The following is a 20,446-nucleotide window of genomic DNA, read 5'->3' as shown; positions in this document are numbered from 1 at the left end:
GAAGCAAAAATCAAGAAAATATTGTTTAATAATTCATAAATATTAAATTAATAATATTATAGATTAAAATACTTTGTAAGTAGTTGCTTTTGGTATATAATATTTAAAACATATGATTTAATTTACCTTTATCTAAATTAGATAAATTAGATAATGACAAAGTATTCATGTTGTTTATATTCAAATGTAATATAAATGTGTTTTTATATTGACAAATTAATTATAACTTTGTAAGATAAAATATTATTTATTTAACCACAATTCCAATTTTGTAATTTTTCTGTAAATACCACAAAATAAAAGACATTTATTAAAGATTTTAGATATATGTTATTTCTTTTCCTTGTATAACATAATTTTATATAAGAGAGAAAAGTTATGAAAGAATTATATTTTTTTTAAAGATAGTATTATTTGTTACCATCAGCAGATGAAGCCATCATTATTTTTGAATCTTCTAATAATTCCACTAGAATTTCTTCATCTACATTTTGCAAAGTACTTATTGTTGTACTTATTGTGTTATCTGATGTGTTTATTGAATGCGTATTACATATATTTAATGATAATTGCTTATCTTTTTGTATTCCAGACTTTTTACAATTTTTACCACTTTGTAGTATCTATCATTTTACAAAATATTAACGATATTTTAAATTATATTAAAATATTTGAATCACTCACTGAAATTTTTTCGTTTAATTCACGTAATAATTTCCTTTCTTCATCATTGACACAGTAAGGATTATTACTAGAATGAACAATGTCCTTATTACCATCAATCATATCTCCAAATAATATTGCCATTCTTTGTTTTTTATAAGTAGTATTAGGAAACATTTTTGACTGATATGTGGCTAACTGTTAATATCAATATTTTTATTAAATTCCTGTCAAAATAAAAATTCATAAAGAAATAAATAAGATATACTGTCTTATTCTTCTTATTAAATTGACATCCTTTCTTCTTTGTTTCTAATAATTGTTCGTGTATATTTTTTATTGTATTTACTTCTTCTTTTATTAACATTTGTTGATTATGCGAAATTTCAATGTTATGCGTATTGTATTGTTTAATTTTTCCATGTACATCTGTAAGTGCTTATTCATAAATAAAAAAAGAAAAGAAAGAGATATTAATTATAATATATCATTATATATAAATATTCATTCATTTATTACCAGATATATCAGTACATTCATTGTATAAATTAAAAAATTGTTGTGTATTTTCAGCTAATTTTCCAGTTTCAAGCGGTACATTCTCTAATATCTCTTTCAATTTTTCACGATTTTTATATTGACATAACAAAGTTTCTTTCATCTCTTTCTGTGTTAAGAATCATCTTAAATATACTTTGTTTTCTCTACGATTTACTTATTAAAGTGAATAAATTAGACACGATCGTCATTTAATATATATATATATTCGAACTTGCAGAATATATTTACCTCTACATTATTATCAAATTTTTTGATAGCAGTATCCAAACTCTTTACCTTCGATATTTGTTTTTCCAACTCCTCGTTCATCGTACTTAAGTTTTTCAATTCGCATTTATTAAGATCATTTCTCAGATATGTGTTACCGTTATTTTCATGATTATCTTACAATGAAACGTCAGAATTTGAAAAGACATTCATAATAAATTCTTCATAATTTTCATTACCTTCAATTTGAAGACCTCGTAAACGCGTGAAAAATTCTCGCTGATAACCTAATAGCGTTAATTCCTTCAGTTCAGTTGTATCTTCTTGCCAGGTTTCTTTCGTCGATCTATCTATTATCGAACCAGTAATAAATTCAAAACTAACATTTGTATTTACAAAGAAAAACTAAGAAACGATACGAAGCCAAATATAATAAAAATCAGAAATCATGACGTACTTAAGATCTTACGTATTTTGATTGAGCCATACTAACTTAAATCGTCCAATCAAAATTCAGAGAAATCAGTCTTCGATTACGTCACGATTTTATCGTGGGAAAGATTTGAATTACATTCGAAAGAACTACAACGACGAATATCGTCGTAATTAAAACGCAAAAAGATGACGAAAAGTACATAAAAGATTGTTGACAAGATTAAATTCTAAGAAATACTATCTCCGATGAAAAATCCATTGTTACGGTCTATCGGGTTCCATAGTAGCAGCGTTAGCACCTGTATTAAGTAACCTGATGGTACCTCTGTTAACCTTCCACGATATTTCAGAGTCTTTAAGGCCTTGTCCTTCCTCATCTTGTATCACATCCGAACACGTATCGTCCGCCATTGAAACGTCATTCATTTCCAAATCTATCGAAGAATTCGATCGTGTATTTGATGTATCCATTTTCAAAGAATTTGTTATTTCTATCGAAGACATATTTCCTTCGGAATTGCTACTCGATCGTTCGGACATTTCTTTTGTATTATCCGATACAATCCAATGATGTCTACCGGTGGCCGACGAATTACGCGGATCATGATTCTTATTTGTTCTACAGAATGATCTAGAACATGTTTTGCTATCTTCCTCATCGCTGCTTCCTTCCGTACAAAGTTCTTCTCCTGATATCCATAATTCTTCTTCTTCCTGCGAAGCAGAAAAGAATTCGCATCACGTTTCTTTGTTAGAATTAATGATGTTAATAAATCGATGTCTATTTCTTTCTTTTTTTTTTTTTTTTTTTTTGAGGATGGTATGAAGAACCAACGAAATCGAACGATAATGATACAAACGTATTATTACTACACTATATTCTCGATACGACGAGTCTTACGAATGATATGCAAGCTGAAAAAGGGGGTCAAAGCAATATATATATGTATATGTATGATATATATATATATACGTGTATATATATATACATATACATATATATTTCGAGTTACGTGTCATCGTCTCACCTCTCTTTTTAATCTGGCCAGTTGAGACTGTATTGCCGGTTTCGTGAGGTTATCTTTCCCCGTACGTTTCGATGAATTTATAGACATATTCTATATATCCCCTTTTGATGTTGCGTTGTTGTTGTTATTGGTTGTTATAAGAGATGATCAAATAAACGAAACTGAACAAAACTTGAAATTAAGTATCAATTCTCGTTATGATAGATCGGACAAATAAAAAAGAAAAAGAGAAACAAACAAAGAAAAATATTTAATGATCGACGATTGTTGAATCATAATATGTGCATATTAATGTTTTTTTTTTGCTTTTTTTTTTTTTTTCTTTTCATGAATTTGACACGCTCACACCAAAAGAGAGATGCTGAAAATAGGATATCTATTTGCGGTCGACAAAGAGGACGAAGTCATCACAGTCTTCCTTTTTTTTGTTTCCTCATCGAGACTACAGTCGAGACTTTTTATCTCTCTTTCTTTCTTTCTTTCTCTTTCTATCTTTCGATGCTGAATACTTGACGCGTCTGCGTCCGTGTTATCTTGCAGTAGTTATATATCTTTCCTCTCTATCTCTGTCTCTTTCTCTCTCTCTCTCTCTCTCTCTCTCTCTCTCTTTCTCCTTCTCTCTCTTTCCTTCACATGCAATTCAATCGATTCAAGGTATCGAAAGACCTTGAACTAGCGAATGTAGAGCACACTCACAAAAGAAGCCGGTTAATGTCATTAAGTTATACTCTTGATCAAATTCGTTATTACTGATAGTTTAATCGATAAGAAGCGATAAAGATAATTGATGTTCACACGATGATAAGGACTTATCGAAAAAATTTCAAGTTATTAGAGAAAAAGGTGAGATAGATAACGAGCTGTTATCGTGTACTCGTTCAGACCTTTATTGTTATGCAAAACGTAGCTTATTTTTCGTTTCACCAATGAACTTTCACGAAACACTTCTACGCTTCTTTGATGTTAATATGTAAAGTTTAACGAACACTACAATTCAAACTGTCGACCAATCAGCACGCATACTCGTGCAATAGTGATATCACAACTTTGAAAGATTTGAATGAATATAAAAATCACACATATCGGTTTTAAAGTAGTAGTAGTAATAGTAGTAGTAGTAGTAGTAATAGTAGTAGTAGTAGTAGTAGTAGTAGTAGTAGTTGTTGTTGTTGTTGTGTTGTTGTTATGATAAATAAAAATGTTACAAATTATTCTAGAATTTATCTTTATCTTTCTCTTTCACCCTTTCACTCACTCTCACTGTCTCTTGTATCTTATTTTAGATTTTATGTCATGTTAAAAAAAGAAAAGAATGAAAAAAGAATGAAAAAAGAAAGAAAAAAAAAAAAATAGAAAAAAAAAAACATTAACGCAAATTGTGAAATAGATCGTTTGTTAAAATGAAATAAGGTTAAATTATATTCGAATGTTTTAATTTACGTCGATATCACTTTTCACAATCGCGATTAATTGATAAGAAATGTTTTTTCCAAATATTTCCTGGCGTTTTTCCGATTCCGCACGTACGATGATAACCGATGCCCGAAAACTGCACACTGGCTTTGAAATCACGACAGCGGCGGCGCTTACGGACAAACACAGCTGGATATATAAATAAGCGTATCATCTCGCTTGCGCGGCAAACCCAGGTGCGTTTCTACCGTTTACAGCCACCGTGCTCCAGTTTCCGAGTTCTTCTTATTCAAGGACGGATTTACGTGTATATTAGAGAGAAAAACAAGGACGTATTTCGTTTGAAATGTTTATACGATTACCAAAGTTTGATTAAAAAGAAAATATCTATATATATACAAATAAATAATAAAAAAAAGAAAGATTTAATAAACTATATTATTTACAATCACGATGTTGTTGGCTTGATCGAATTTGGATCCATATATGTGATTTCTTCCGGAAAATGATCCATAATAATAAATTTCTTTTCGCTAGGTTGATTCAAAGTATTTAAATAACCAAACCAATAGATAACGAGACCAGGACCAAATCTATTCCAATAACTTAGAAATTGTTCCTTTATATATTTTTGATGTATTTCAGGATTACCAAAACGCGCCTTTGATTCAATCCAATTAATCACGAAACCATTCACTGCAATAGGAACTTCCAGTTTAAAATCTGGCGTTTTGTCGTATCCTCTTGATCGTAAATGTTCTTCGTTGCGAAATGCGAGATTCCGTTCTGTCAAATAATTCTGCAATTTCATCTCATATTCTTGACCTATCGAACTAACAGTTTCTTGTTAATATAATATAAACAATAGTTTTTGATGTAGAACGAATAGAATACATACATGCCCATAGCATCTGCTATTGGTCCATAAAGATCATCGTATAATATACACTATAATAAAAAGAGATTAATAAGTATTATTTAAGATTATTGTATAAAAATAATTCTGAAAGATTTTACCAAATATACTTCATAAGATAGATCCTTATCTTCTATTAGAGTTGTATCCTTAAAAAGTTTGCTAACATCTTTTCGAGAAACTAAAAGAAAGTAATTTGTTTTTTTATAACTATAAGATGTTAAGTATAATTTATTTTAAGTATAAATAATTAATTATAAAGATGTAAAGTATAATTTATGACAGCTTAATGAGAAATGTGTAACAAATATAAAATTATTTTACCGGTAGAATCTTCCCGACCGCAATGTTTTTCTAAAACATTACGTGCTAATAATGCTGGTGGTGCATCTATGTCTTTTGCCATTTTTAATAAGATCCCTATAGGTTCTCCATTCTGTACAGCTTCTATATAACTATAAATTGTATATAAAGCAAACATATTAATAACACATCTAATAATAATATTAATAATAATATATCTACAAATAATATTGCATATACAATTATGTTTTTGGGATTAATTGTATAGAATATTAACAAACATGAATTCTATTGTTAATTATTTACTTATTTATTTTTTTTTTTACGTAATTACTGATTGTTAGGTTTTTAGCAAACTTTATTAATATTATAGTCGTATAGACATACGTCTACGTTAATAGAATTCAAATACAATACTACTTTAGACATAAAATTTCTTTTAAATTTCAAGGCAAATAGAATACACTTACCTTTCGTAATAGTTTTTATTGGGACCAAACATATTAGTGTGATTGATCTTCATCTTTTGTTGTATCTCTAAGGATAGTATACTGTATAATGTATTAGTTGGTACACTAAACAAAGGTAAAGTCATTTGTATTTGTCAGTGAAATAGTTTTCCATAAAATATAAAATATAAATGCATATGTATTAATTAAAAATATGTTATCACGAAAAATAAATTACCAGTATAATTTTAGTAAATAAACGATTAACTTACTCGTCGTATTTTTCCTTTAACATTTTTGCACAGTCTTTCGACAATCCGTGAAATTTTCGGATTGAAGTTATTATTTGATTGTACAATTCGAGCTGCATATTTCATTTACTATAAAATATAAATTTGAAAAAAGATGTATAATACACAGATTCGTTGAACTTTGAAGGAGACTTCGTTTATTGTAACAGAATGTGGAATAGTGCTGCCAATATATAAAAATTTTAAAGCTTTTCCAATTAATTAGCAAAATCTTTTAGATTTTACAAATAATTTAAATAGAGTATATTTTTATGTTCATCAGTATTTTTTTATTGAGAATTATATAAATAATAAAATCTATATGTTTCTTTACTTTACATTTCGTAGGTTATTAATGTTTTCTCAGAGGGCGCACTAAATGAAGCAAGAAATTCACTTTCGACGCACCTTTCTTTGACGGTCAATAATTTATGGTATGCGCAAAGTTATAACTTGTCAGAAAATCGGTTTTTGAAAAAATGAAATAAACACAGACGTATGAAATTTCAAATGTACGAAATTGAAAAATAAATAAGTGTCGTATTCTGTATTATTTTTTAATATAACTTATGCTGTATTTTGTAAAGGAAATAATTAAGAAATAATTAATAAAGTTTTTAAACAAGTTATATTTTATAAATTTTCATGAGAAATTATTTTTTCAGTGTATTTAGGTTTATACAGTGACTAATAATAATAAAAAATAATTATGAGTAGAAGTAAGAAATCGACAATATCGCATAAATTGGAAGAAAATAAAGATAAGTTTCAAAAGCCGGTAGAACAAGGAGATCATGGTAATAAATGTTTTTTTATAATATACTTTTTTCCTTTTGTAATATAGCAAGTTGTGTGATATAGACAGAATAAAAATGAAACTTATGGTTTTAGATTCTTAGCATTTCTATATGTTTATAGATAATTCTTTATTGTCAATGGAAAGTAAACAGAATGAAATCAATAAGAATAGTCCTATAAGAAATTCAAATGACATTATCGATCGTCCTGGTCACAGTACACCATTCCAGAAAAAACATCCTACAGATAATATAGAAGATTCTCCTGAACCTGATTATCATTGTAGTCCAATATCAGTTCCATGTACACAAGATGGTAATGAAGTTGCATGGGATTGGCAAAATTCTACCAAACCTTTATTTGTTAGAAGCAAAGCTGAAAATGATCACCTTGCTACTCCTAAGCAAACCAGAATACTTCAAAAGAAACGTAATTCGAATTCTCCTTTGTTACATAAACCTTTAAGAAGGAGATTAGTAAAAGCAGATAATATAGAAAGTATCGGAAAATTTGCTGCTGAATTAAAAGCATTGACTGAAAAAATGAAAACCATACAGCGTAATGATGAGGATTATATAGAAAATGACATCAATAATAAGGATAAAATAGAAAATCATCAAGGAAAAGATGAATCAGATATACTAATTGTTTTGGAAGAAAATACTTCTGTCAACAAAATAAGCACAAGTTTGGAAGAATTATTTGATGAATCAATTGAAGATTCAATGGTGAAATGTAGTCAAGAAATAGAAGAAAAATTTAATCTGTGTACAAATAAAAAGAATAATACAACTGACTTATCTAATGGAAGTAGAGAGAAAGATACATCTGTCATAAAAGAAAAAATTAAAAGTGCAAATAGTTCGAGTGATAATTCAAAAAGCTCTCTTTTTTCTCAAAATTCTTTGGTTTTGAATGTTAGTAGTTTCTGTAAAACATATTCTAAAAATACACCTAATTGTAAGAAAAATATAGATACAGATGTAAAAAGGTTAGAAATGAAAGAAGACGTCATAAAAAAATCTCCTTTAAACAACAATATTATAAATACTCATAATGGAAATCTACAAAATTGGAAAAATTCAATAGAAAATAATAGTTCCGAATTATTTGAGATTCCAGATGATTCTTTTGATGACTGTTTAGCTACTTGCATAGAAGATGAAAAATTATTATCTGAAACAACAGAATATGATGATATTTTTCCAGACTCAGAATTTACATTAAACAAAAATGAAAAAAATTATAAACATTCTAGTTCAATGAACAGAAACATGACTAAAAATATAATAAAATCGAATAATGCTGGCTATAATTCCACCAGTTATTATTTTAATCAGACTTCTATGGATAGTTTGAATAAACTTGTTAATAATTCTGGTGTCAACAATAATCTAACAGAAAGTAGAAAATTTTTTAAAACTAGAAGTTTATCGGATTCATATTTTGGACAAGAAAAAACTACAAGTTTAAATATAAAACCTAGTACATCTAATTCACGTCAAATAATAAAACACTCTTCTTCTTCAAATTTGCCATCTAAATTATATGTAAATACTAGTAGTAGAAATACAACAAATGGAAATGTAAATGCAAATAAAAACATTAAATCAATAAGTGACAAGGAAAGCATGCATGCACTTAATACTAGTAAAATTATATTAAGAGACTCTGCTATCAGAAGTACAAAGGATTCACAGACTATACTGTGTACACCTGAAGAAATAGAAAGAAAACGTTTAGATGCAAAAATGAGATTGGAAGCAAAAAGAAAAATGCAGATAAATGTAAAACCAACTATAACTTCAGAAATACCACCAAAGAGGGTACAAAGGTGAAATAATGTTTCTTTTTATAAATTTTGGACTTTTAATCTATCTTCAGTTAATACTTTGCAAATTTGTTATCAAATTGCATAGTAACTTCAGTTCTATGAAACTACAGTGCAAATAAATAGTAGATGGAAATAACATTTTTGCATCTTACCTCTACAAAGTATTTGAGTTGAACAAATGAAGAATATTTTAACGATTGTGTTATAGTATTTGTTTGTTGTATTTATGTAGGGCTAAATTAATTTTATTGTTGATAATTCATGTTCAAACATAGTATTTTGTCAAACCACATACATATGTATTAATATCCATATTAGATAAGAGTGTATATTTATATTGTATTATTGAGAGAAGAGTGTTATTAATTTATATCTTAAGTCAGTGACTTAAGTGTTGCGAAACAGATGTAATCCTTTTGTAGCTCTTTTTCTACAATAAGAATGTTAAATATTCGAAATTTCTTTTTATACAGTAAATTATGTTTTTTCTTCTTTTAACTAGCAATTTGTTTAATATTTCCTAATAAAATTTGTTTTACGCATGGATTACTTTGGTTAGAAAGAGTTCTCCTGGATATAAATATAAATCGATACGTTTCTTTTATCGTCACTTTTATCACCAATATGTATTATTAAAATGGACATCAAATCAAAATCTTATTTCTATTTCTTATTGATTATTATTTTATTACGTATATTCGAGATTTGTTTCAAACGAAAGCCACAAGATTTTGCTGCTCTTATATTTATGGTTACAAAACAGAATTTTTTTCTATTTACTATTTTTCAAATGCAAGCATAAGTAAAATTCTTATCCAACATTAATCGATCGACAACGTATTTCGTGCGTGCTTATGTTTTTTGATAAAAAAGTTTTATTGAAATAAAAAAAAAAAAAAAAAAAAAGAGAGAGAGAGAGAAAGAAAAAAAAAAGGAAAAAACGAAGCTTTTATATTTAATGAAATTAGACCTCATCTTATCTTTATGTCAAACGTACTGGTTTATTTCGTCCAATGGCTACAAATTGTTACAATCTTACGGTCGGACCAATCAAGAGCTCGTCACGAAAAAAGAGAAAAGAAATAGAAACGAAAACAAAAAATTCTATACGCAGTATATCACTATAGTTTCCCTAATTTTTCCGTATAATCATAGGTGAATAATCATATATTTCGAGAACGATGATGTACGATGCCTGCTTACTTCCCCAAATGATGGAAACAAATGCAAGCGAGAAGTGATCGGTAGATCGCGCTGATTGGCGCAATGAAGAGGAAAGTAAAATGGCGGCGTCTTATAAAGGACGAATGGGAGAACGCATGCGTCAGTATGAAAAGTAGAGGGGAGAAGACAATGTCGGAAGTTCTCATCGAATCGATATGTCGGGGTGACGTCACGTGACGCCGAGTATTCGGACGACGACTCCTGAAACTCGTGAAAACGACTTTTCCATTATTTTTGCACGCTCTAATATTTGTCTTTCTCCTATATCGGAAATTTATTTTTTGACTATCAGCTGTCATATTTTTGTTTGTCGAATTAATATTTTTTTCAATCATGTCGTAATGAAAGTAATTCGATTTTCTTCATTTTTCGAACATTTCTGAATTCTATGCGAGAGGCATCAATTGAAAGATAAAAAAGTGATATTGTGGAAGAAAGAGATAGAAAGAGAGAGAGAGAGAGAGAGAAAGAAAAAAAGAAAAAGAAAGAGATAGAAAAAGGTTCGAACGAAAATGGCGCGTAGAGACGAAAGAAAAAGAAGGATCGTACGATAGAGAAGACTTTGGCCGAGAAGCGCATGAACCAAATGGTTAAGGAATACGATCGAGCAGGCATATCGTACTGGTCGACTGGTAGTCGTTCTCCGTCGAGCTTGACGAAAGCACGTGTTACTTACGTCAACGAATCCACCATCAGCACTATTACCAACAAAAGCACGACTGGGATACCAGTAATATCGGTTGCGATCACGTCACTAGCATCACTATTATCGCGAAGTAAAGGATCGTAGGCACCATTGGGCATTCTCTCGTCCTTCAATCCTTTATCCCCTCCACAATCGAAACGATCTAGTACATATCTCGTGGTCCGAGATAGAAGAGCATCCGAATTCATAGTACTATCCTTCAGTACTTCGAGTAAAGCGGTAGCAACCGTAAGATCTTCGGTCTTTATTATAATTTCCGTCTCAGGATGTTACTCGCGTTTATTGCATTTTTCTTCACCATCGTTGGTACTCGAGCCGAGATTTTTACCAATAGTTTCCTCGTTAAAATGAGACAACCGGCTGAAAGATATTTGGCTGATCAAGTTGCTGCTAGAAACGGATTTGTCAATCTTGGACCGGTGAGTTAATGTTTTCGTGACGTATGTATATGCCACCACGTGTATGATTATTTTTTATCAATATATCTTTTATGGCTATATATTTTATTATTATTATTTTTATTATTTATTTTACTCAATTTTTTTCTTATTATTATATATAGACACATGCTCGAAAAATATCGTTCGAAGATAGAAAATGTTATAAGGTTTTATTCGATCTTGATTGGTCGATACCAATGCAAATATAAATATCGACCAATCAGGACTTGTTTTATATCACGATTTCTGGATTATTTCACAAAGCTATTTTACAATGTGTATGTGTGTGTGTGTATATATATATATATATATATATATCTTGATCAGATATTTCGAACATTTTATGTATAGTTCTTAATTTTATATAACTTTTAGTTTTATTCTATCGCGAATATTATCGCGAATAATTAAAAGTATATCGTTATAATGATCTTTTTTTTAATAGAAAGTTAAAATACATTTAGGAATTTTAAAATATTTCAAATTTTTATGATCAGAGATTTTAATGTCCTTTTTGAGATATATTGCGAACGAATCCGAAGAAATTCGATAAATCAATTTCTGTTTCTTTCAAAAGCATTCCTTTTTTTTTTTTTTTTAATCTGAAACGAACAATCACGATGACGGAGTTCTTTCCCTCGACCGTATGGCATCTTTTATTTAGGTTTCGATGACAACAAAATGATCGATGTGATGGCTTCTTTCAGATGAATTACGCGAGGTAGAATTTTATATCTATTTACCGAATACATTCCTTTCGAATTTAATGGACTATTGATTTGTATTGGTAAATCGTTGGCTCGCTAATTAAAAAATAACAATTAAATATAGATATATATCGTTCCTTCTATATATAAATTTAATTTAATTTTAAATTTGTATGATATCAACGTTTAGTAAGATTTCTCCAGAAACTTTGAATTTTATTTATTATTTTTTATATTTTTTGTTTTGTCATATTCAATATCCCTTAAGGGATCATTAGTTTAAAGGACAATTTAAAGCATATAAAATCTATATAAAGATTACATTATCTAAAGTGCACCAAATTGTACAATGAACTGTGAACTTTAACTTTTATGTTGTTAATAACTTATACAAGAAGTTGATGTAACATATTAAATAATATTATAAAAATAAAAAGGAGAAAAGAAAGAAAAGGAAAAAATTTTATCTGTCAATATTTTATCTCACTCGGAGGAATCTTATCATTTGTCTTATTTTTATGTTTCTTAAGTCTTTGTTCGTACTACTTAAAGTAATAGATTAGTAGTATGATCAGACATACATCAGTAGAAATACTGTTAGTTTGATCAGACGAAGATGAAGAGTTTTAAAAAACATTGCTCGATAAAAAATAATTTGAAACAATTATAAAAAATCATGAGCTTTTTCATTTTTTTTTCTTTTTTTTATCTTTCTTTACACTAAATAATATTACATTAAATAATATCCCCGAGTTAAATATTTAAATAGTGTTCTCTAGAAGTAAAAAAGAAAGAAATATAGAACGATTTGAAATAACTTTAAAAAAAAAAAAAAAAAAAAAAAAAGAAAAAGAAAAGAAAAGAAAAAAAGAAAAAAGACGAACTAACTTTAAATGAGATTTTAAGATTTAACTCACGACTTAAATTGATACTATTTATGCGATTTGAAGTAATTGAAGAAATACAAGGATTGCTAGATTCAAATGAGATTTTAAGGCTTTAACTCAATCAATTAAATTGATATTTTCTTAGAAAAATATAAAACGATTTAAACGATGTAATTTAAAGAAAAAGAAAAGGAGAGTTAACGCATAAGATTTTGAGATATAAAAATTAGAGAACCACTGGTGTAACGCAACACGTGTAAAAGATGTCTGCATATAAAGATCCTTAGATGATGCTAAGTCGATAATGGAATGAAAAGTGATCTCGTTAAGTTTCTTGCTACACCTGCGCACATCGTTTTGAAAGAAAGATGCCATCACGTGGAAAGTATCGATCCATCGATGATTAAATATACGATATATAGAAGTATACCTTACAAATATACGGAGAACAAATAGAGTACTCGAATGGGAATCAACTACGTAACGTTGATCGTTCTTGAAGGAACGATGTTTATTCGAGATATGTCTGTTGCTATGTACATACGTTTCTATGTATATATGCATGTGCGTATGCGTGTATACGTACGTATGTTTACGAGTTGTTTTGGAAATTGCTCTTGCCTACGAATATCGTCTAAGAATTTATTTATCAAATTTCACGTATTTATCTTCACGTTTTACACGTGTACTACACATATTAAAATTAATAAACAAGAAAATATTCATAGAAATATTTTACTTGATTAAATAATTTATTTGTGATAAAGTTAATATATTAAATAAAAAGCAATTATATATATATATATATTTGACGTATAATAATTATTAGATATAACGTTTTATATCAATATTTATAATTATTTTTTTATTTATTTTAAAGATATTTAAAATATTATTATGACGTAATTCATTTATGATAGAGTAAAGAAAATTTTTTAAAGTAAAAAGAAAAAACTCCTTTAGTAGAGTCATTTTAATATTGCTCCTTTGAACGTTGTCGTCATGAAGATTATATTCTTTTATGTCTTTATGAATGAAGCTTTTCGATAGAGTTTCCAATAATTAAAGGATATCAATTTTTTTATTTTTATTTTTTTTTTGTTTTTAATAACCACTCCACGCAAGTTCATAATTAAAGTTGAAGTTAAACGAGATAAGTTAGAAATATTCCGGAACTTTAAGAATTTATTTCAGTAGATATATGTATAATATTATATTGTATTTAATATGCATATGTATTTAATATATATATATATATGTATATATTTCACATACTTATATATATATATATTTTGTACTTATATTTAAGCATAGTTTTGCTCAAATACATAAGTATCTAAAGTGTATATTTTAAATCGATCTGTGGACCACACTAACGAATCGATAGTTACTATATGCAACCTACTTAAAATAAAACAAAGGCCAATAAACTTTTCAGAATACGAAACCCGCATGGAAGATTGAAACGCTTGTTATAATTCAAACAAAAATTACGACGAAGCTATCTCATTTTACAGAGTGTATCTCGATTACGTGTCAAAGGATGCTAAAATGATTATTAATACCCTTTCTGGTAACATTTATAAAAAAAGATAAAAAATAAAAAAAATATCGAAAATTCATCTTCGTAATGCATCGGTGAAGTAAAACGTATTATCGCTGATGTTCACTTTGCACAGTGTTTCTCAAAGTGTTCGTAAAAATATAATACAAATTATAGAATAAGTATAATACAAACATTTTATAAATACTAGAAAGAATTTTCGATGATTAACATTATTTGAGAGCCATTGATTTAATACGATTTGTTCTATACTTTCATTCGAAACGCATTTAAACAAGAGATTTTTGTTCCCGTAAATGTCAGTAAGTTTTCAGTTTCTCTTTTTCATGAGAATCAATCCAATGTGTGAAGCGAATATCGAACCAATCTCGATTCTGCATTCTTTTATTTTCTTTTTGTCTTTTGCTCTCTTTTTTTTTCGTAAACTCGATCGATACAGAACGATTGAATTTTTCTTTTTTTTTGTTTCGTTATTTCTTTTTAGAGATTATACAATATTCTCGATGTATTTTTACGTTTCAATAATAGTATAGTTATTATTTTTTAGATTAATTCTCTATGATGTAAAAAAAAAAAAAAAAAAAAAATCAGACTCATCAAGAGTTTTGTTCGGTTAAAAAATCCTATACCTGCAATGTTAAAGATAGAAAAAAAATATGTATTGCACTTTTATGATATATTTCTTGTCAGGGAAATTGCACAGAAAATGTACACTCGATTTATGCACTTAAATCGCCGCCGGAAAATTGCTTTTACAAAGTTACACCACCGATCGTTACTCTCTAGTTCACCTAACCACTCCCCTCTACTAGTGGACTATAAACTTGTTCGTTGGCACATAGTTTTCAAGTTGATTTTGCTCTTGTTAGAAAATTTGTTATTTTTCTCTCTCCTTTTTTCTCTTCTTCTTCTTCTTCTTCTTCTTCTTCTTTTCTTTCACTTTTTTTTTTGATTTTTTTTCTACAGGCTACTCTTTAAAAACAATTTTAAAGTTAAATTGGATAAATCAAAATTTGTTAATGGTTCGAGCAAAGTGAATATTCAGAGAATGTTGTTAATATCGTTGATTTATTTAAAAAAGGACAAAGTTTGATAATAGTAATAAAGTTTCATAAAGTTCAATATGTTCTTTCTCTATATAGGTGATTCTCAAAGTATTGTCCCTGATCAATTTTATTAACTATAATTTTAGAAATTACAAATCCCATTCTCTAGACACAGTTTAATATTGAAGTTAAAGTTTCTCTTTCTTTTTATTTTTCGTCTCTCAAAGTAAAAGGGAACTAGTTTTCACATAGTAAAATACTATAATTTAATAATCTGCTCAACCAAGTAACTCGGTATTTCACGTAAAATGTAAGAGCAGTGCCGAGCAGAGCAAAGAGTAGAGCAACATTACCTTCGAAAAGCTTTCCTTTTATTTTTCATCTAACTTGACGTAGTTATGTAGATGATAGAAGCTTTTACACATACACACACACTCAAACGTACAGAAAATAACCTAATCGTATTATTTTCATAGGTAAAATTATTATAACTTTATATTCTTGTTTTTGCATAAACCCACAACGTTACATAAAGTTTCTCATCGATACTTATCTATATTGACGTAACGGTACTTAACGTAACACGGAAAGAAGATAACGATCAGATTAACACAGGCCTCTCGATGAATAAAAATAAAAAGGAACAAAAAATAAAAATAAAAAAAATCAAAAAGAAGATAAAGATAAATCACTCAATAAAATATAAAATCTGTTATGTTTTTTGTAGAATCAACTAAATCCAGATGGTTAAGGGTGATTAACCCTATGTTGTATGATATTATTGAATATATAATTTTGAGAGAAAGAGAAAGAGAAAGAGGAGTGAGAAACAGGAACAACGTTGTTAAGTATTCGTGTATCATAGTTGGTGATTCTTGTCACGTACCTCACAGACACTTTTTAATTGGATTATACAACCAAGTGTAGGCGAACCCAAACGGGATTAACGGGTTAGAGGGATGTGAGATTTTGTTTGGCATGTGATCGTTTGATCTAGGAAGATAGGCAGGGAGAGAGAGAGAGAGAGACAGAGAGAAAGAAAATATTACTATTTCAAGTAACAATGGTTCTCTAGAATAATTTTCATATCCAAGTTTTCTTTCCATTGATAAAAAGATGTCTGAAAAAATTAAATCGCAAAAGAGTTTTACCAAAAAATGAAATTTCAATGATGGATCATATATAAATGTTTCGTCATGATTTAAATTGTGATCATGAAATAAACGATAAACGATTGATATTTATTTTTTTTTTTTCGATATTTTTTACGAACAATTCAAAGTTAATTCTGATTATCTAAGTACATATATCTAATCGTTCGATTATTATTAATTACATATATTTCTTTTTCAATATAAAATTATTCATACGAATGAATCAATATCATGTAATATTTCTGATTGTCATGAGATTTATCACAAGTGTATTAACGTCAAGGTATCGTATGAAATATTTTTAAAAAGTCTCATTTTGTTTGTCTTCATCGATATATGATCCATCGTAGAGAATTTTGATCAAAAGGGAAATTAATAGCGAGGCTACTTGTACTAATTTATCTTCTTTTTTTCTTTTTATTTCTTCGTGACTCTCTTTAATTCCACTGTTTAGCGTCATACCATGAAAGCTGGAATAAAGCCATTAGAGTTGGTGTAAAAGAGAGTCGAGATGGATTTTATTTTTATTTCCCATCTTATCACCGTTTGTGACCGATGGGAACATCTATTTTACGATGTTGATCATAAACATGGTTAATGGTACCTTTCCACAAAATTTTATGATAACTGTTTAGATTTATGATGAGAAAATGATATTTTTTTCTTTTATACTTATGACGAGAGCGAAGAAAAATCTAATCGTCCTATTTTATTTAAAATGGGACGAGATTGCTATCGATGGCATTTAATAATGGTGGATGATTTTGATGGATGATCACGTGACATAGCTGTTGTAATTTTCGATCAATCATTTTTCAGTGTCTCAGGACGTTTTTATGAATTTGGTAAACATAAAGAACTTATTATAATGAAATATTTTATAATAATTTAATATATGCTAAGTTTCTTCTTTTTCTTTTTTGTATGTTATTAGATTTCGATAAAAATCAGCAATTTTCGTCTCCTTATTTTACTTCAATTTTTATCCTTCTCTTTTTCTTTCAAAACGTTACTTCGGTGTTATTGTATTGATCCAATATTGTTTTAGTTCATTATTCTTACTATCAACCATATTTTTCTTACAAATAAATTCCCTATAATTTTTTACCTGCGATTACCTACGCATGTACTGATTCACCTGACATTTGACATTATGGTCTCGATAATACTCAATGACAAGGTACTACCCTTATCTCTCGAAATAGATAATTGCGGTCAAAATTGCTACGGATCTGTAACGAAGCATTAGTATTATCCTCCTGTAATTTTTGATAAATTTAATGTTTTAGAATTAATTACAAACTTCGACATTTCATTCCCTCGATCGATCTTGTATCACATGACTAACTATTTTAATTACGTAAATATATTTTTTATCTTATTGATAATACAATCAAATAGATATAATTTCTATAAAAATGAGAATAATAATTTCTATTATTAAAATAAACAAAAAGAGATAGCGTTGGATCGTTTTCTCGGCCATGTTGAAAGTCAATCTTGTTTTATAGAAAAATATCAGAGAATCGATCGATATTGCGTTACAAGATATAGTTAGATGTTTTAATAATATAAATATATTTCTTACTTTATCGAGAAAATAAACAAACCCGTTTTCTTCTTTCAAATGTAAAAGGTGTAAGTAATATTACTAAAATATTAAACAATTTCAATTCGTAATATTATCATTTAGTGAAAGAAAATAGAAAAATATATTTTTTTTTAGCCACATATCGAAAACCATTTCTTTTTTTTATATAGAAGAATATGAGGGAAAGCAAACGAGCTTTGAGATCTCGGGTATCGTCGTAGTTGGTTAGGATGTTACAACACAACGACGTTATTCTATACGAACAAACACCAAAGTATGCCACGACCCGTATCGGTTTTCCGTGCGAAGAGAAGTGACACAAAAACTGTCTGGCATCGACAGATAACGATACTTTCTCGCATAGTAAACGAAACGGAAGAGATGACGTTCCAAGTAGTAGTAATATCGTCTTCATAGAATCGTCGTCCAGTTTGTATTATGAAACGAACTTGAACCAACTACGTAGGATCTTGTCTATAAATGCATTTGTACGATTGGTCCAGTGAAAGATGATGCTGCGACTCGTATTTCAAAGTTAAATGAAAAACTGAAGTGAATCCATTCGTTTATTTCGAATTAAAAAAAAAAAAAATGTATTATTGTTATAAAATATCTATTATATATCTGTACGTACAAATAATATATTAGAAGAAATTACGATTTCAATTTTATTGCGACGAGCATTTATATTTTTTGTTATTAACTTTATGAAAGATATTCTAAAGAAAAATATTCATACTTATTTGTAATGAGACATTAAATTAAAGAAACATTTTTTGTTTGTCTTTTTCACTTTTATACGAGACGTACCATGCATGATTTATCGTATTATTTATTTGATACAACAAAGAACTTTACTGTTTAATTAATTTCAATAGGGAATTCCTGTTGAAGCTTTCACATATTTTTATGTAGAGAAACAGAGAGTGAAGGACAAAGAGAAAGAGAAAAAAATCGATGTGATTCCAGGAATTTGATTGGACGTATCTCAGCACTTTTTTTGCACTTAAATCCTAGAATAAATCAACGAGAAGGTATTATTGTAAAGAGATGAAGTATCGAAAGTCAATAACTTGCTATTAGAAGAAAAAGTTATAATACGGTATAAACTTTTTTTCTCGTTCTCTCTATCTCCCATTTTTTCCCCTTCATTATACGTGTAATACGATGCGGAACGTGTTTCCCCAAGTTTTGTAAAACTTTCGAGTAAGTAATGATTTTATCGTGAAACTTTCAAAAAAGTTCATATTCCGTGAGAGGAAAGGGTCATCAAGGTTGACCTTCGTTCATGGTTGTGTTAATCTCGATTAGGTTTAATATAAAAAATACTAATATAATTTTTGAAAACATATTAAAGACAGTATTGACTTACACACATATATGTATATACATCAAATTTGTTTGGAAACTAACAAGATAACTAAATTATTCACTGAAATGATTTCACTTCATCTTAGAAAACTCGAACGAAGGAAAGATACTTATTTTCGATTCATCGATTATCGATAAGAAGAATTTCTCTTGGTATCTTTCGCGTCGATGTTATTCGACCTTTCGCTCAGTAGTTTGGAACAAATTACATTGGTCAGTTAAGACCTACGATAAGAAGAGAAAGAGAAATCATTAGAAATAATTAGTTTATCAGACATCTTTCTTCCTCTTCTTTTTTTTTCCGTGACTCACATAGGAAGATTAATTTATCTGGATCGGCAAAACGAATTCTTTGTATATACATACATATATCATCAAAAATATAAAGAAATGTTCGTTTATCTAATAATCTATTAACATCATATTACATAACTTTTTAATTATTAATAACAGAAAATTTTATTTTGCAATTAAAATGGAAATAATCTTAATTTTAATCCAAACTTTCGAAATATTTTCTTTTGCCGATTAAACATGTATATTTAAATGATTGCATTTTTAATTCGAATAAATTTTCATAAACATTGTATCAATAGCAATTTATTTAAATGTACGATAATATTAAAAGCTGTGTTATCTAACTTTTATTCACTCTATCTATCTGTTATTTCAGTCAGCTGATTGAAGGACATCTATTTATACGCATAATATATTTGCTAAATCAGAATCAGAGGATTTATTTATTGCATCTATATATACAAATATATGTTATTCCCAATTTGAATCTTAATTATAAATAAATAAAAAATGTAATTCATTTTCCTTTTTGTAATTTAAAATAATTAATCTTTCGCAAAAC

The 20,446-nt window shown here is 28.3% G+C and overlaps 4 protein-coding genes across 11 annotated transcripts in view; 2 read left to right on the top strand and 2 right to left on the bottom strand.

Moving 5' to 3' along the window:
* Nucleotides 1-93: 93 nt before the first annotated feature.
* LOC122633067 lies at nt 94-3,467 on the bottom strand. 5 transcript variants are annotated; one of them, XM_043820567.1, is made up of 4 exons: nt 1,183-2,117; nt 685-1,101; nt 422-623; nt 94-280 (listed from the first exon to the last, which is right to left on the bottom strand). In XM_043820567.1, exons 2-4 carry the CDS (start codon nt 838-840, stop codon nt 252-254), a joined length of 387 nt encoding a protein of 128 aa, XP_043676502.1. In that variant the 5' UTR covers nt 841-1,101; nt 1,183-2,117; the 3' UTR covers nt 94-251. The 5 variants fall into 5 exon arrangements, 3 of the variants coding, with proteins under 3 accessions (XP_043676502.1, XP_043676503.1, XP_043676500.1); XM_043820568.1 differs by having other exon boundaries at nt 685-890; nt 1,453-2,117; XR_006328017.1 differs by lacking the exons at nt 94-280; nt 422-623 and adding an exon at nt 2,895-3,467 and having other exon boundaries at nt 962-1,101; nt 1,183-1,607; nt 1,671-2,580.
* Nucleotides 3,468-4,713: 1,246 nt separating this feature from the next.
* Nucleotides 4,714-6,629, bottom strand: LOC122633066 (CDAN1-interacting nuclease 1). 2 transcript variants are annotated; one of them, XM_043820564.1, is made up of 6 exons: nt 6,248-6,629; nt 5,997-6,133; nt 5,548-5,678; nt 5,325-5,404; nt 5,206-5,255; nt 4,714-5,140 (listed from the first exon to the last, which is right to left on the bottom strand). In XM_043820564.1, exons 2-6 carry the CDS (start codon nt 6,119-6,121, stop codon nt 4,756-4,758), a joined length of 771 nt encoding a protein of 256 aa, XP_043676499.1. In that variant the 5' UTR covers nt 6,122-6,133; nt 6,248-6,629; the 3' UTR covers nt 4,714-4,755. The 2 variants fall into 2 exon arrangements, with proteins under 2 accessions (XP_043676499.1, XP_043676498.1); XM_043820563.1 differs by having other exon boundaries at nt 5,997-6,101.
* Nucleotides 6,630-6,660: 31 nt separating this feature from the next.
* On the top strand, nt 6,661-9,373 carry LOC122633064 (putative uncharacterized protein DDB_G0282133). Of its 3 annotated transcripts, XM_043820558.1 has the most exons (3): nt 6,661-6,777; nt 6,931-7,062; nt 7,184-9,373. In XM_043820558.1, exons 2-3 carry the CDS (start codon nt 6,975-6,977, stop codon nt 8,899-8,901), a joined length of 1,806 nt encoding a protein of 601 aa, XP_043676493.1. In that variant the 5' UTR covers nt 6,661-6,777; nt 6,931-6,974; the 3' UTR covers nt 8,902-9,373. The 3 variants fall into 3 exon arrangements, with proteins under 3 accessions (XP_043676493.1, XP_043676494.1, XP_043676495.1); XM_043820559.1 differs by lacking the exon at nt 6,661-6,777 and having other exon boundaries at nt 6,810-7,062; XM_043820560.1 differs by lacking the exon at nt 6,661-6,777 and having other exon boundaries at nt 6,810-7,062; nt 7,157-9,373.
* Nucleotides 9,374-10,275: 902 nt separating this feature from the next.
* LOC122633063 (neuroendocrine convertase 2) overlaps nt 10,276-20,446 on the top strand; it is a 28,972-nt gene continuing 18,801 nt past the window's right edge. Inside the window, exon 1 of the mRNA XM_043820557.1 lies at nt 10,276-11,246. Within this exon, the coding sequence (XP_043676492.1) occupies nt 11,094-11,246 (153 nt within the window). The 5' untranslated portion in view covers nt 10,276-11,093. The remainder of the gene's footprint in view (nt 11,247-20,446) is intronic.

The sequence above is a fragment of the Vespula pensylvanica genome, chromosome 11, assembly GCF_014466175.1.
Source record: "Vespula pensylvanica isolate Volc-1 chromosome 11, ASM1446617v1, whole genome shotgun sequence".
Taxonomy (NCBI): domain Eukaryota; kingdom Metazoa; phylum Arthropoda; class Insecta; order Hymenoptera; family Vespidae; genus Vespula; species Vespula pensylvanica.
The sequence above is the reverse complement of the archived record's forward strand: the minus strand, read 5'-3'. Positions and strand labels throughout refer to the sequence as shown.